At 45.7% G+C, this 15,888-nt stretch overlaps 1 protein-coding gene across 1 annotated transcript in view; it reads right to left on the bottom strand.

The window, feature by feature from the left end:
* The window catches only part of LOC115203632 (leucine-rich repeat and immunoglobulin-like domain-containing nogo receptor-interacting protein 1-B), a 28,652-nt gene extending 20,347 nt beyond the window's left edge, over positions 1 to 8,305 (bottom strand). Inside the window, exon 1 of the mRNA XM_029768507.1 lies at positions 8,026 to 8,305. Coding sequence (XP_029624367.1) covers positions 8,026 to 8,037 — 12 coding nt within the window. The 5' untranslated portion in view covers positions 8,038 to 8,305. The remainder of the gene's footprint in view (positions 1 to 8,025) is intronic.
* Between the last annotated feature and the right edge of the window lie 7,583 nt (positions 8,306 to 15,888).

The following is a 15,888-nucleotide window of genomic DNA, read 5'->3' as shown; positions in this document are numbered from 1 at the left end:
ATAATTCTGTAAAGGGATGCTTCTTTCCTCATTAACACCATTCCTCTTGGAAATTCCTCGCTATAGCAGCAGCCTAAGCTGGTAATTACACAAACCTTTTCCCCTCTGTATCAACAGGGATCCAAGTTTCCAGTAGAATTGAAAACTGTGGCTCAATGCAATCCTGAAGGCAATTTTCCACCGGCCAAGCTTCTTAAGGCCCTTTATGGACAGCACAATGGGCGATTCTGGGAGATTTTTTCATCCCAAATCATCTGTATAATAATTACCACCAGCTATCTTCGTTCTCATATTAATTTAGCTGATATAGCTCACTCTAGCCAATACTTATAAATAAATATTCACAGTGACAATTACAACAAATGGGCAGGAGGAGTGTTTAATCGGTAGCCCACACTTTGCTTTAGAATATGCAAAGATCAGTGCATTATAGAGCCGGTGGAGTGCAGGAGTCAGAGGGAGAATCAAACCCCATCCTCCACCATGCCTGGATCATATTTTACATAAAGCTGTTATGATTACATTTAAATGGGAGAGGATGCTGCAGCGAAGCGCCACTGTGACCTTGTGAATACATTTGTAGAGAGCAAGATTGAGTAGGCTACCCCGTGACTGATCTGCCTGTGTCTGTCTGTCTGTCTGTCTGTCTGTCTGTCTGTCTGTCTGTCTGTCTGTCTGTCTGTCTGTCTGTCTGTCTGTCTGTCTGTCTGTCTGTCTGTCTGTCTGTCTGTCTGTCTGTCTGTCTGTCTGTCTCACCCGTCTCTCCCGCCTGCACGCGGTCTACACGTGGTCCGACCATCTTAACGGTCCCTGACAGGAAGGAACCATTACATATTTAGGATCTTAATTTCAGCAAATTTGCTACAGCAGGAAAATAATCCTGCAGCAACAGGAAGTGTGAATTATTATGTGGATTATATTTCATGGATATTTTTGTAGGGGTTGATACATTTTTCGTTAGGGAAAATCAAGTCTGAAATTTATAGTGGAAATTACAAACTTCAGAGGCTTTTAAACCTTGAATACACAACTATTTTTATTTCCTGCTTTGCAGGAACATTTTCAGCAATAAAAGTGTCATCAAATTAAGATCCTACATCTGTTTACTGCAATGCCGTGGTTTCAGAAGCATCCTTAACTCTCTCCCTGTTGAGATTATAATCCGCCCATCTTTCAACATCACTATTACAGCATTCTGTAGCTTCATTCACCCTCTAACTTCCCCCCATATCTCACGGAGGTCTAGTGTACAGGACAGGCAGACTAAATATCCTTGGCACAGATTTACATGAAAAGCTACTGCTCACAACAGGGTCACACAATGTAAGAGATGGGCGGTGTGGATGGACTGTTGAACAGGAAGTTGGCCTACAGTGTACATGTTAATCTATAGATCTGTTTTTGCGTGTCAAGAGTTGAACTAGTAATGGCTTGTTGATGACTTACGTTCTATTCCGTCTTGTGTGTAACAAAAGGGGGATAGTGAACCGCCTTATTACTGTAATGACCAGTCGGACCACCAGAGAGACTGTGTACAGCCATCGTCTGCATTGTCCTCAACCTTAACCACTATTTGGTTTTCCATCCTATTAAAAACCAAATAGGGCGCTATGGAGGCATCCTCTGCTAGATAGTTAAAACATTCCCATTTGAATCAAATCAATCAAAGTGCAATTATCAATTTTGGAACTGCATATAGATTGGCGTTCCCAGTGCTTACATGCTACCCAACTGTACAGACAAGACAATCAATTAAAAAGGTTAAATGGGAGAAAGAGCCAATGGTTATTGGGTTCAGTTTAAGTACCAAGGCCCTGAGGTGTACATTCAGAACAGACCCTTCATATGACCACTATAGGTCAGGAGAACAATGTAACAGCTAGGCTATAGACAATCATTATACACTGCCCGCAATCTCTGTAGCATCTCTGTTGTGTAGTCTGAGAGGATAAAACAGAATTATGCGTGAGACACATCTGCTTACAGAGTCAAAACAGTGATGAGTGATGACTTCCTGTCTGATATGTCACGGTTGAGCAATCACATGTTGGAAGACTGCAGCGGCCCACAATAGGATCATACATCAGCGAACGGTAGTAGCCTATGAACAGTGAGTGTATTGGAACAACCAGGGGCGCTGTGGCGCTCACACACATTGTCCTGCTTTAAGCGGTACTTAATGAACATTCTATTGCTACAGTACGTTTCTACTGCACCATCATTGATATGAATGAGCCTGATATCCACATGCTGTACTTATTATAAGGAATCACGTGTTGATATTGTGCTTGAACAGATGGGCTTGCTAAAGAATCTGTGCTTGCATTATGGCAAGACTAATTGGAGAAGAGTATTTCTGAAGGTTTTATAGATTGTTACATTAGACCACCTACAGTAACGTGTTGCCAGGTAACCGTCGTGGTTTTAATCACTCACTCAGTCACGATGTGACAGCCCCACATTTCATGTGACATCGATGTTCTGTAGGTTGTGACACATACTGTATGTATTAACCTAAAGCTGCAGCACAAACAATACAAACACTACTATAGACCTTCTGCTTCTTTCCCATTTTACCCTGTGAGACCCAAACATAGATCCAAATGCGGAAAGCATTTCATTACTCTTCAAAAATACCTGGAATACGCCTCTGATTATGAAAATAATAATACATATTTTAAAAATCAAATTTGTAGAATTTTCTGGAAACGTTGCAACATTGGGCTTAAATGGTAGAAAAATTTGAAATTCAACTAAAATCCCATCAAAATGGAGCAAAAGTATTTACATGTGAAGGAACATATTGTGTAATGATATATACTGTACATCTGAAATGAAGTCATATTTTTTCTGAAATAGACAAATTGATCAACTTTACAAATTCAATTTTTTTAAACATTTTGCTGTCAAAAACATACACTACTGTTCATTAAATAGTACCCTGCAAAACACCAGTCTCAACGTCAACAGTAAAGAGGCAACACTGAGGTTGCTGGCCTTCTAGGCAGAATTGCAAAGAAATAGCCATATCTCAGACTGGCCAATAAAAATTAAATATTAAGATGGGCAAAAGAACACAGACACTGGACAGAGGAATTCTGCCTAGAAGGCCAGCATCCCAGAGTTGCTTCTTCACTGTTGACGTTGAGACTGGTGTTTTGCCGGTACTATTTAATGAAGCTGCCAGTTGAGGACTTGTGAGGCATCTGTTTCTCAAACTAGACACTCTAATGTACTTGTCCTTTTGCTCAGTTGTGCACCGGGGCCTCCCACTCCTCTTTCTATTCTGGTTAGGGCCAGTTTGCTCTGTTCTGTGAAGGGAGTAGTACACAGCGTTGTACGAGATCTTCAGTTTCTTGGCAATTTCTCTCATGGAATAGCCTTCATTTTTCAGAACAAGAATAGACTGACGAGTTTCAGAAGAAAATTATTTGTTTCTGGCTATTTTGAGCCTGTAATCGAACCCACAAATGCTGATGCTCCAGATACTCAACTAGTCTAAAGAAGGCCAGTTTTATTGTTTCTTTAATCAGAACAACAGTTTTCAGCTGTGCTAACATAATTGCAAAATGGTTTTCTAATGATCAATTAGCCTTTTAAAATGATAAACTTTGATTAGCTAACACGACGTGCCATTGGAACACAGGAGTGATGGTTGCTGATAATGGGCCTCTGTACGCCTATGTAGATATTCCATAAAGAAATCAGCCGTTTCCAGCTACAACAGTCATTTACAACATTAACAATTTCTACACTGTATTTCTGATCAATTTGATGTTATTTTAATGGACAAAATATGTGCTTTTCCATCAAAAACAAGGACATTTCTATGTGACCCCAAACTTTTGAACGGTGGTGTATCTTTTTGAAAGGATCAAGTATTCTGGGGTTTTTCCTATGTATGGAGAACATCTAAGTTACTTTCAGTAATATTTGGTTGTCCTTTCTGGCTTCATCTGGAGAGAGAACCTCCTATCTTACTTCTTTACCATATAAGGAATGGTCGTCACGGCAGTATTCTGACCTCACAATCCACACCTTTTTAAAAGATATATTCATTTCTGTTATTTTGATGTGTAGAGGAGGCATCGAATTTACTCTTGAAGTATTTGGTTGTACATATTTTCAGAATATTGGAAGGAAAACAATCCCTCTAACGTTTCTATCAGTATATTAATGTAGCCCTGTGTGTCAGTTTAAACCCTTTTCTATCAGTATATTAATGTAGCCCTGTGTGTCAGTTTAAACCCTTTTCTATCAGTATATTAATGTAGCCCTGTGTGTCAGTTTAAACCCTTTTCTATCAGTATATTAATGTAGCCCTGTGTGTCAGTTTAAACCCTTTTCTATCAGTATATTAATGTAGCCCTGTGTGTCAGTTTAAACCCTTTTCTATCAGTATATTAATGTAGCCCTGTGTGTCAGTTTAAACCCTTTTCTATCAGTATATTAATGTAGCCCTGTGTGTCAGTTTAAACCCTTTTCTATCAGTATATTAATGTAGCCCTGTGTGTCAGTTTAAACCCTTTTCTATCAGTATATTAATGTAGCCCTGTGTGTCAGTTTAAACCCTTTTCTATCAGTATATTAATGTAGCCCTGTGTGTCAGTTTAAACCCTTTTCTATCAGTATATTAATGTAGCCCTGTGTGTCAGTTTAAACCCTTTTCTATCAGTATATTAATGTAGCCCTGTGTGTCAGTTTAAACCCTTTTCTATCAGTATATTAATGTAGCCCTGTGTGTCAGTTTAAACCCTTTTCTATCAGTATATTAATGTAGCCCTGTGTGTCAGTTTAAACCTTTCAGCCCAATGTTGGGTTTCTTCAACATTTCCAAAGCGACCTCTATCTCAGGTTCAGATTGTTTGCTTCCCTCTGTATTTTTTTTCTTCATAATCATTACATATTAGAGAAGACAGGAAAAAAGATTTCATGTAATGGCCTACAACATATCCTTGTGTAGGGGACTAGTCTGATGTCAGACGAGTGGACCATGTTTCTTCCATTTCAGAGGCTGCTGATGCCAACATTTATTCTACTGACACAATACTACAGAGATACATGTGGGTCGAAGGAGATGAACTAGGTAGTGATGAAGGAGATGAACTAGGTAGTGATGAAGGAGATGAACTAGGTAGTGATGAAGGAGATGAACTAGGTAGTGATGAAGGAGATGAACTAGGTAGTGATGAAGCAGATGAACTAGGTAGTGATGAAGCAGATGAACTAGGTAGTGATGAAGGAGATGAACTAGGTAGTGATGAAGGAGATGAACTAGGTAGTGATGAAGGAGTTGAACTAGGTAGGGATGAAGGAGATGAACTAGGTAGTGATGAAGGAGATGAACTAGGTAGTGATGAAGGAGATGAACTAAGTAGTGATGAAGGAGATGAACTAGGTAGTGATGAAGCAGATGAACTAGGTAGTGATGAAGCAGAGGAACTAGGTAGTGATGAAGGAGATGAACTAGGTAGTGATGAAGCAGATGAACTAGGTAGTGATGAAGGAGATAAACTAGGTAGTGATGAAGGAGATGAACTAGGTAGTGATGAAGGAGATGAACTAGGTAGTGATGAAGCAGATGAACTAGGTAGTGATGAAGCAGATGAACTAGGTAGTGATGAAGGATATGAACTAGGTAGTGATGAAGCAGATGAACTAGGTAGTGATGAAGCAGATGAACTAGGTAGTGATGAAGCAGATGAACTAGGTAGTGATGAAGCAGATGAACTAGGTAGTGATGAAGGAGATGAACTAGGTAGTGATGAAGGAGATGAACTAGGTAGTGATTAGATTAGAACGCAATTTAGGAAACATATTTTTGCATCTTTGGGTCTCACAGTGTTACAAAATAGCAGTGGGGTGAAACCAGTGGAAGAGAAGTCTCTTTCCAGTCTCGCCTATTTTAGGGAGCCTCGTGTACAGTAACCAACAGTGTAGTGTGTGTCTCTAAGCAAAAACAGCCTCAACTTCACCAGCTAGAGGTGGCAGCTTGTGGCTTGCAGGCAGCTGCTGTACTGTACTTCTATAGGAGGTAGAAGAGTCTCTATAGATTTCTACTGTGTGCCAGAGCACTGCAGCCAGGCAGAATTATGAGGGATGCAAATAATGCAGGCTGGAAGGATGAAAGGATGACACACACAGACACACACACACACACACACACACACACACACACATACACACACACAGACACACACACACACAGACACACACACACACACACACACACACGACACACACACACACACACACACAGAGAGAACGGATGAGAGGCTGGGGTGTTTGACCTACATACAAATGGGACAAAAAGCCTTCCCTGGAACCTGTGGGTGAAATGAAACAGCATTCTTTCAACCCCAGAGGGAACACAGCAAATTCATTGTGATTGAATGAGGTTTGACCTCCGGAAGCAAATCAGTGTCAGGCTAGACGGCGTGTTTAGGCTCTTTAGAAAGAGGCGTGCTAACAAGGACAGATTAGTTGGAGCTACAATAAGCATGGTGGTGGAGGAGCACTCAGACAGGTACACACAGCATGCACGCTCCATCACACACACACCCCAACACTAGTAATATGACACACCTTTTAAAATACTTCTGGAAACAGCAGGGACACAGGAGCACATGAGAGACTCACATACAGAGACATTCATGCAAACAAACAAAGAGAAACAGTTATACACAGACACACACCGTACTCACACCTAGACACACCGTACACACACACAGACACACCGTACACACACACACAGACATACACCGTACTCACACAGACACACCCGTACACACACACAGACACACCGTACTCACACCTAGACACACCGTACACTCACACAGACACACTGTACACACACACAGACACACCGTACTCACACCTAGACACACCGTACTCACACACCTAGACACACCGTACACTCACACAGACACACTGTACACACACACACACAGACACACCGTACACACACACAGACACATCGTACTCACACCTAGACACACCGTACTCACACACACAGACACACCGTACACTCACACAGACACACTGTACACACACACAGACACACCGTACTCACACCTAGACACACCGTACACTCACACAGACACACTGTACACACACACAGACACACTGTACACACACACAGACACATTGTACACACACACACACACACAGACACACCGTACACACACACAGACACACCGTACTCACACCTAGACACACCGTACACTCACACAGACACACTGTACACACACACACACACACAGACACACCATACACATACACAGACACACGGTACACACGCATAGACACACACCGTACTCACACACAGACACACGGTACACACACACGCACACACACACACATCGTACTCAAACACCGTACTCACACACAGACACACCGTACACACACACGCACACACACACACATCGTACTCAAACACCGTACTCACACACAGACACACGGTACACACACAGACACACCATACACACAAACACACCGTACACACAAACAGACTCACCGTACACACACACAAACACACCGTACTCACACACAGACACACCGTACACACACACAGACACTGTACACAGACACACCGTACACACACAACATACAGGTACAAACTGGTGCACATATGCATACACACACACACACACCATACACACACACCATACACACACACACACACACACACACACACACACACACACACACACACACACACACACACACACACACACACACACACACACACACACACACAGTAGCCTACATGTATGCTCTTACACATTTAAATAAATGGCAGCATCCAGGTGACAGAACAAACCTGGTCCTGAATCCTATTCAGTAGAATGATCAAACATCCCATCCCTCCCTCTCTCTCTCGCGCTCCCTTTACCCCTTTCATAATGTACCATTTGTCCAGACAAATATTTTCCTTCCAATTCTGCCCCAACACTGCACCATGATGAGCCTGTCTCTGTGGCTCAGTGCTGGAAACCCACAGAACAGACAGAGGAGGCTACTTACCAGGACTGTCATGCACAGAATTCTAATTTAAGCTGCTCCACGTTGCCAAGGAAATCCAAAATGCCTCAGAGAGCAGGGCAGAGATTGAAGAGGCCATTGAAAGGAGGATTCAAAGGGAGAAATGGGATACCCGAGGCGAGATAAAAGGAGGTGAGTCCCCGGTGAGGAGCATGGGAGATGCCTGGGTCCTCCAGATGCTCTAAATCCACCTCCACTGATAGGCTTGCATGTAAACACAGGCTCCGGTGTCTCAGACACTCTAACATACATGCTGCACCGAGCTGAGTGAGACAGAGAGTGGGAGAGGGGAGAGAGATAGAGGGAGGGGCCGCTGCTGAGCAAGGTGCAGGGAGGAGCTGCAATGCATTGGGAGGGAGGGAGGGAGGGAGGGATGCTCTCTGATTGCATTGGCGATATGTTATGCTGTTTACTTGAACGTCCCCTGTCCAGCTGGATTCAAATGAACTGGGGAGCTGCAGAAAGAGGGTTGTGAAAGACTGAATGTGAAAAATAAAATGATTAATGGAATATGGGGATAGAGGAAGATGGGGATAGAGGAAGATGAGGATAGAGGAAGATGGGGATAGAGGAAGATGGGGATAGAGGAAGATGAGGATAGAGGAAGATGGGGATAGAGGAAGATGGGATAGAGGAAGATGAGGGTGGAGGAAGATGAGGATAGAGGAAGATGGGGATAGAGGAAGATGAGGATAGAGGAAGATGGGGATAGAGGAAGATGGGATAGAGGAAGATGAGGATAGAGGAAGATGGGGATAGAGGAAGATGGGATAGAGGAAGATGAGGATAGAGGAAGATGTGGGTGGAGGAAGATGAGGATAGAGGAAGATGGGGATAGAGGAAGATGAGGATAGAGGAAGATGGGGATAGAGGAAGATGGGATAGAGGAAGATGAGGATAGAGGAAGATGGGGATAGAGGAAGATGAGGATAGAGGAAGATGGGATAGAGGAAGATGAGGATAGAGGAAGATGGGATAGAGGAAGATGAGGATAGAGGAAGATGGGGATAGAGGAAGATGAGGATAGAGGAAGATGGAGATAGAGGAAGACGAGGATAGAGGAAGATGTGGATAGAGGAAGATGAGGATAGAGGAAGATGGGGATAGAGGAAGATGAGGATAGAGGAAGATGGGGATAGAGGAAGATGGAGATAGAGGAAGATGAGGATAGAGGAAGATGGGGATAGAGGAAAATGAGGATAGAGGAAGATGGGGATAGAGGAAGATGGGGATAGAGGAAGATGAGGATAGAGGAAGATGGGGATAGAGGAAGATGGGGATAGAGGAAGATGGGGATAGAGGAAGATGGGATAGAGGAAGATGGAGATAGAGGAAGATGAGGATAGAGGAAGATGTGGGTGGAGGAAGATGAGGATAGAGGAAGATGGGGATAGAGGAAGATGAGGATAGAGGAAGATGGGGATAGAGGAAGATGAGGATAGAGGAAGATGGGGATAGAGGAAGATGGGGATAGAGGAAGATGAGGATAGAGGAAGATGGGGATAGAGGAAGATGAGGATAGAGGAAGATGGGGATAGAGGAAGATGAGGATAGAGGAAGATGGGGATAGAGGAAGATGAGGATAGAGGAAGATGGGGATAGAGGAAGATGGGGAAGATGAGGATAGAGGAAGATGAGGATAGAGGAAGATGGGATAGAGGAAGATGAGGATAGAGGAAGATGTGGATAGAGGAAGATGGGGATAGAGGAAGATGAGGATAGAGGAAGATGGGGATAGAGGAAGATGGGGAAGATGAGGATAGAGGAAGATGAGGATAGAGGAAGATGGGATAGAGGAAGATGAGGATAGAGGAAGATGTGGATAGAGGAAGATGGGGATAGAGGAAAATGAGGATAGAGGAAGATGGGGATAGAGGAAGATGAGGATAGAGGAAGATGTGGATGGAGGAAGATGAGGATAGAGGAAGATGGGGATAGAGGAAGATGAGGATAGAGGAAGATGTGGGTGGAGGAAGATGAGGATAGAGGAAGATGGGGATAGAGGAAGATGAGGATAGAGGAAGATGGGGATAGAGGAAGATGAGGATAGAGGAAGATGGGGATGGAGGAAGATGGAGAAGATGAGGATAGAGGAAGATGAGGATAGAGGAAGATGGGATAGAGGAAGATGAGGATAGAGGAAGATGAGGATAGAGGAAGATGTGGATGGAGGAAGATGGGGATAGAGGAAAATGAGGATAGAGGAAGATGGGGATAGAGGAAGATGAGGATGGAGGAAGATGTGGATGGAGGAAGATGGGGATAGAGGAAAATGAGGATAGAGGAAGATGGGGATAGAGGAAAGTGAGTATAGAGGAAGATGAGGATAGAGGAAGATCAAAAAAGGATATGTGGAAGAGAGTGAGAGATGGAAAGAAAGAGGGAAGGGGTAGGGAGACAGAGAGGGAGGGAGGGGGCAGAGGGAGGGAGGGAGGGAGGGAGGGAGGGAGGTAGGTAGGTAGGTAGGTAGGTAGGTAGGTAGGTAGGTAGGTAGGTAGGGAGACAGAGAGGGAGGGAGGGAGGTAGGGAGACAGAGAGGGAGGGAGGGAGGTAGGGAGACAGAGAGGGAGACAGAGAGGGAGGTAGGGAGACAGAGAGGGAGGGAGGGAGGTAGGTAGGGAGACAGAGAGGGAGGTAGGGAGACAGAGAAGGAGGTAGGGAGACAGAGAGGGTGAGAGATGGAAAGAAAGAGGGAAGGGGTAGGGAGACAGAGAGGGAGGGAGGTAGGGGGTGCTATCCTAAAACAGGGGCAACAATGTAACAAATTAACTTCTATATCCTCACACTTCATCTGATTTACTGTAGGGATGTGAGTGGGGATGAGTGGGTTAATGGGAGGAATATGAGCATGTCATTGTATTAGTGGAGTGGGAATGAGTGTGTTAATGGGAGGAATATGAGCATGTCATTGTATTAGTGGAGTGGGAATGAGTGTGTTAATGGGAGGAATATGGGCATGTCATTGTATTAGTGGAGTGGGAATGAGTGGGTTAATGGGAGGAATATGAGCATGTCATTGTATTAGTGGAGTGGGAATGAGTGTGTTAATGGGAGGAATATGGGCATGTCATTGTATTAGTGGAGTGGGAATGAGTGGGTTAATGGGAGGAATATGAGCATGTCATTGTATTAGTGGAGTGGGAATGAGTGGGTTAATGGGAGGAATATGAGCATGTCATTGTATTAGTGGAGTGGGAATGAGTGGGTTAATGGGAGGAATATGAGCATGTCATTGTATTAGTGGAGTGGGAATGAGTGGGTTAATGGGAGGAATATGAGCATGTCATTGTATTAGTGGAGTGGGAATGAGTGTGTTAATGGGAGGAATATGAGCATGTCATTGTATTAGTGGAGTGGGAATGAGTGTGTTAATGGGAGGAATATGGGCATGTCATTGTATTAGTGGAGTGGGAATGAGTGTGTTAATGGGAGGAATATGAGCATGTCATTGTATTAGTGGAGTGGGAATGAGTGTGTTAATGGGAGGAATATGGGCATGTCATTGTATTAGTGGAGTGGGAATGAGTGTGTTAATGGGAGGAATATGGGCATGTCATTGTATTAGTGGAGTAGGAATGAGTGTGTTAATGGGAGGAATATGAGCATGTCATTGTATTAGTGGAGTGGGAATGAGTGTGTTAATGGGAGGAATATGGGCATGTCATTGTATTAGTGGAGTGGGAATGAGTGTGTTAATGGGAGGAATATGGGCATGTCATTGTATTAACAGAGAAAGAAAAGAGAAGAGGAAGAGATTAGTGCTCTGGCTCTGGGTTTTATTCCGCGCCCCAGACTCCTCCATCATTTCCTGTCACTAGTGGATGATGAATGCTACCTATTATACATAGAACAGTAATCATGAGGCACGCGGACTTTTGGAGTGTGACAGGAAGGCAGGCAGGCAGGCAGATCACTGAAGTGCTGCCTGGGGGGCAATGAGAGACACAGGGTTCTTGAGGTGAAGGGTGGGTGGTTGTGGGTAGTTTTGGGGCACTTAGACTGGTAGGGATTGGTAAAAGAGATTCAGGGCAGTGTGTGTTTGTTTGAGATTAACATTGAAATGACCAGGGGGTTGGTTGGTACTATAGGAGGAGGATATTGATGGCAGGGGGTTGGTTGGTGCTATAGGAGGAGGGTATTGATGGCAGGGGGTTGGTAGGTTGGTACTATAGGAGGAGGGTATTGATGGCAGGGGGTTGGTTGGTTGGTTGGTACTATAGGAGGAGGGTATTGATGGCAGGGGGTTGGTTGGTTGGTACTATAGGAGGAGGGTATTGATGGCAGGGGGTTGGTAGGTTGGTACTATAGGAGGAGGGTATTGATTGCAGGGGGTTGGTTGGTTGGTCCTATAGGAGGAGGGTATTGATGGCAGGGGGTTGGTAGGTTGGTACTATAGGAGGAAGGTATTGATGGCAGGGGGTTGGTAGGTAGGTACTATAGGAGGAGGGTATTGATGGCAGGGGGTTGGTTGGTGCTATAAGAGGAGGATATTGATGGCAGGTTGTTGGTTGGTTGGTACTATAGGAGGAGGATATTGATGGCAGGGGGTTGGTTGGTTGGTTGGTACTATAGGAGGAGGGTATTGATGGCAGGGGGTTGGTTGGTACTATGAAAGGAGGGTATTGATGGCAGGGGGATGGTAGGTAGGTACTAGAGGAGGAGGGTATTGATGGCAGGGGGTTGGTTGGTGCTATAGGAGGAGGATATTGATGGCAGGGGGTTGGTTGGTTGGTCCTATAGGAGGAGGGTATTGATGGCAGGGGGTTGGTAGATTGGTCCTATAAGAGGAGGGTATTGATTGCAGGGGGTTGGTTGGTTGGTGCTATAGGAGGAGGATATTGATGGCAGGGGGTTGGTTGGTTGGTACTATAGGAGGAGGGTATTGATGGCAGGGGGTTGGTTGGTTGGTACTATAGGAGGAGGGTATTGATGGCAGGGGGCTGGTTGGTTGGTTGGTACTATAGGAGGAGGGTATTGATGGCAGGGGGTTGGTTGGTTGGTACTATAGGAGGAGGGTATTGATGGCAGGGGGTTGGTAGGTTGGTACTATAGGATGAGGGTATTGATTGCAGGGGGTTGGTAGGTAGGTCCTATAGGAGGAGGGTATTGATGACAGGGGGTTGGTTGGTTGGTTGGTTAGTACTATAGGAGGAGGGTATTGATGGCAGGGGGTTGGTAGGTTGGTCCTATAGGAGGAGGGTATTGATGGCAGGGAGTTGGTAGGTTGGTCCTATAGGAGGAGGGTATTGATGGCAGGGGGTTGGTTGGTTGGTACTATAGGAGGAGGGTATTGATTGCAGGGGGTTGGTAGGTTGGTCCTATAGGAGGAGGGTATAGGAGGAGGGTATTGATGGCAGGGGGTTGGTAGGTTGGTACTATAGGAGGAGGGTATTGATTGCAGGGGGTTGGTAGGTTGGTCCTATAGGAGGAGGGTATTGATGGCGGGGGTTGGTTGGTTGGTACTATAGGAGGGGGGTATTGATGGCAGGGGGTTGGTTGGTTGGTTGGTACTATAGGAGGAGGGTATTGAAGGCAGGGGGTTGGTAGGTTGGTCCTATTGGAAGAGGGTATTGATGGCAGGGGGTTGGTAGGTTGGTCCTATAGGAGGAGGGTATTGATGGCAGGGGGTTGGTTGGTTGGTACTATAGGAGGAGGGTATTGATGGCAGGGGGTTGGTTGGTTGGTACTATAGGAGGAGGGTATTGATGGCAGGGGGTTGGTTGGTTGGTTGGTGCTATAGGAGGAGGGTATTGTTGGCAGGGGGTTGGTTGGTTGGTACTACAGGAGGAGGGTATTGATGGCAGGGGGTTGGTAGGTAGGTACTATAGGAGGAGGGTATTGATGGCAAGGGGTTGGTTGGTGCTATAGGAAGAGGATATTGATGGCAGGGGGTTTGTTGGTTGGTCCTATAGGAGGAGGGTATTGATGGCAGCGGGTTGGTAGGTTGGTCCTATAGGAGGAGGGTATTGACTGCAGGGGGTTGGTTGGTTGATGCTATAGGAGGAGGATATTGATTGCAGGGGGTTGTTTGGTACTATAGGAGGAGGGTATTGATGGCAGGGGGTTGGTAGGTTTGTACTATAGGAGGAGGGTATTGATGGCAGGGGGTTGGTTGGTTGGTACTATAGGAGGAGGGTATTGATGGCAGGGGGTTGGTAGGTTGGTACTATAGGAGGAGGGTATTGATGGCAGGGGGTTGGTAGGTTGGTCCTATAGGAGGAGGGTATTGATCGCAGGGGGTTGGATGGTTGGTTGGTACTATAGGAGGAGGGTATTGATGGCAGGGGGGTTGGTAGGTTGGTACTATAGGAGGAGGGTATTGATGGCAGGGGGTTGGTAGGTTGGTCCTATAGGAGGAGGGTATTGATGGCAGGGGGTTGGTTGGTTGGTACTATAGGAGGAGGGTATTGATGGCAGGGGGTTGGTTGGTTGGTACTATAGGAGGAGGGTATTGATGGCAGGGGGCTGGTTGGTTGGTTGGTACTATAGGAGGAGGGTATTGATGGCAGGGGGTTGGTTGGTTGGTACTATAGGAGGAGGGTATTGATGGCAGGGGGTTGGTAGGTTGGTACTATAGGATGAGGGTATTGATTGCAGGGGGTTGGTAGGTAGGTCCTATAGGAGGAGGGTATTGATGACAGGGGGTTGGTTGGTTGGTTGGTTAGTACTATAGGAGGAGGGTATTGATGGCAGGGGGTTGGTAGGTTGGTCCTATAGGAGGAGGGTATTGATGGCAGGGAGTTGGTAGGTTGGTCCTATAGGAGGAGGGTATTGATGGCAGGGGGTTGGTTGGTTGGTACTATAGGAGGAGGGTATTGATGGCAGGGGGTTGGTAGGTTGGTTGGTGCTATAGGAGGAGGGTATTGTTGGCAGGGGATTGGTTGGTTGGTACTACAGGAGGAGGGTATTGATGGCAGGGGGTTGGTAGGTTGGTACTATAGGAGGAGGGTATTGATGGCAGGGGGTTGGTTGGTGCTATAGGAGGAGGATATTGATGGCAGGGGGTTGGTTGGTTGGTCCAATAGGAGGAGGGTATTGACTGCAGGGGGTTGGTTGGTTGGTACTATAGGAGGAGGGTATTGATGGCAGGGGGTTGGTAGGTTGGTAATATAGGAAATGGGTATTGATGGCAGGGGGTTGGTTGGTTGGTACTATAGGAGGAGGGTATTGATGGCAGGGGGTTGGTAGGTTGGTCCTATAGGAGGAGGGTATTGATGGCAGGGGGTTGGTAGGTTGGTACTATAGGAGGAGGGTATTGATGGCAGGGGGTTGGTAGGTTGGTACTATAGGAGGAGGGTATTGATGGCAGGGGGTTGATAGGTTGGTCCTATAGGAGGAGGGTATTGATGGCAGGGGTTTGGTAGGTTGGTACTATAGGAGGAGGGTATTGATGGCAGAGGGTTGGTAGGTTGGTACTATAGGAGGAGGGTATTGATGGCAGGGGGTTGGTAGGTTTGTACTATAGGAGGAGGGTATTGATGGCAGGGGGTTCGTTGGTTGGTACTATAGGAGGAGGGTATTGATGGCAGGGTGTTGGTTGGTTGGTGCTATAGGAGGAGGATATTGGTGGCAGGGGGTTGGTTGGTACTATAGGAGGAGGGTATTGATGGCAGGGGGTTGGTTGGTTGGTACTATAGGAGCAGGGTATTGATGGCAGGGGGTTGGTAGGTTGGTACTATAGGATGAGGGTATTGATTGCAGGGGGTTGGTAGGTTGGTCCTATAGGAGGAGGGTATTGATGGCAGGGGGTTGGTTGGTTTGTTGGTTAGTACTATAGGAGGAGGGTATTGATGGCAGGGGGTTGGTAGGTTGGTCCTATAGGAGGAGGGTATTGATGGCAGGGGG

The sequence above is a fragment of the Salmo trutta genome, chromosome 12, assembly GCF_901001165.1.
Source record: "Salmo trutta chromosome 12, fSalTru1.1, whole genome shotgun sequence".
In the NCBI taxonomy this organism is placed as follows: domain Eukaryota; kingdom Metazoa; phylum Chordata; class Actinopteri; order Salmoniformes; family Salmonidae; genus Salmo; species Salmo trutta.
Note: the sequence above shows the minus strand (reverse complement) of the source record. Positions and strands in the feature narration are given on the sequence as shown.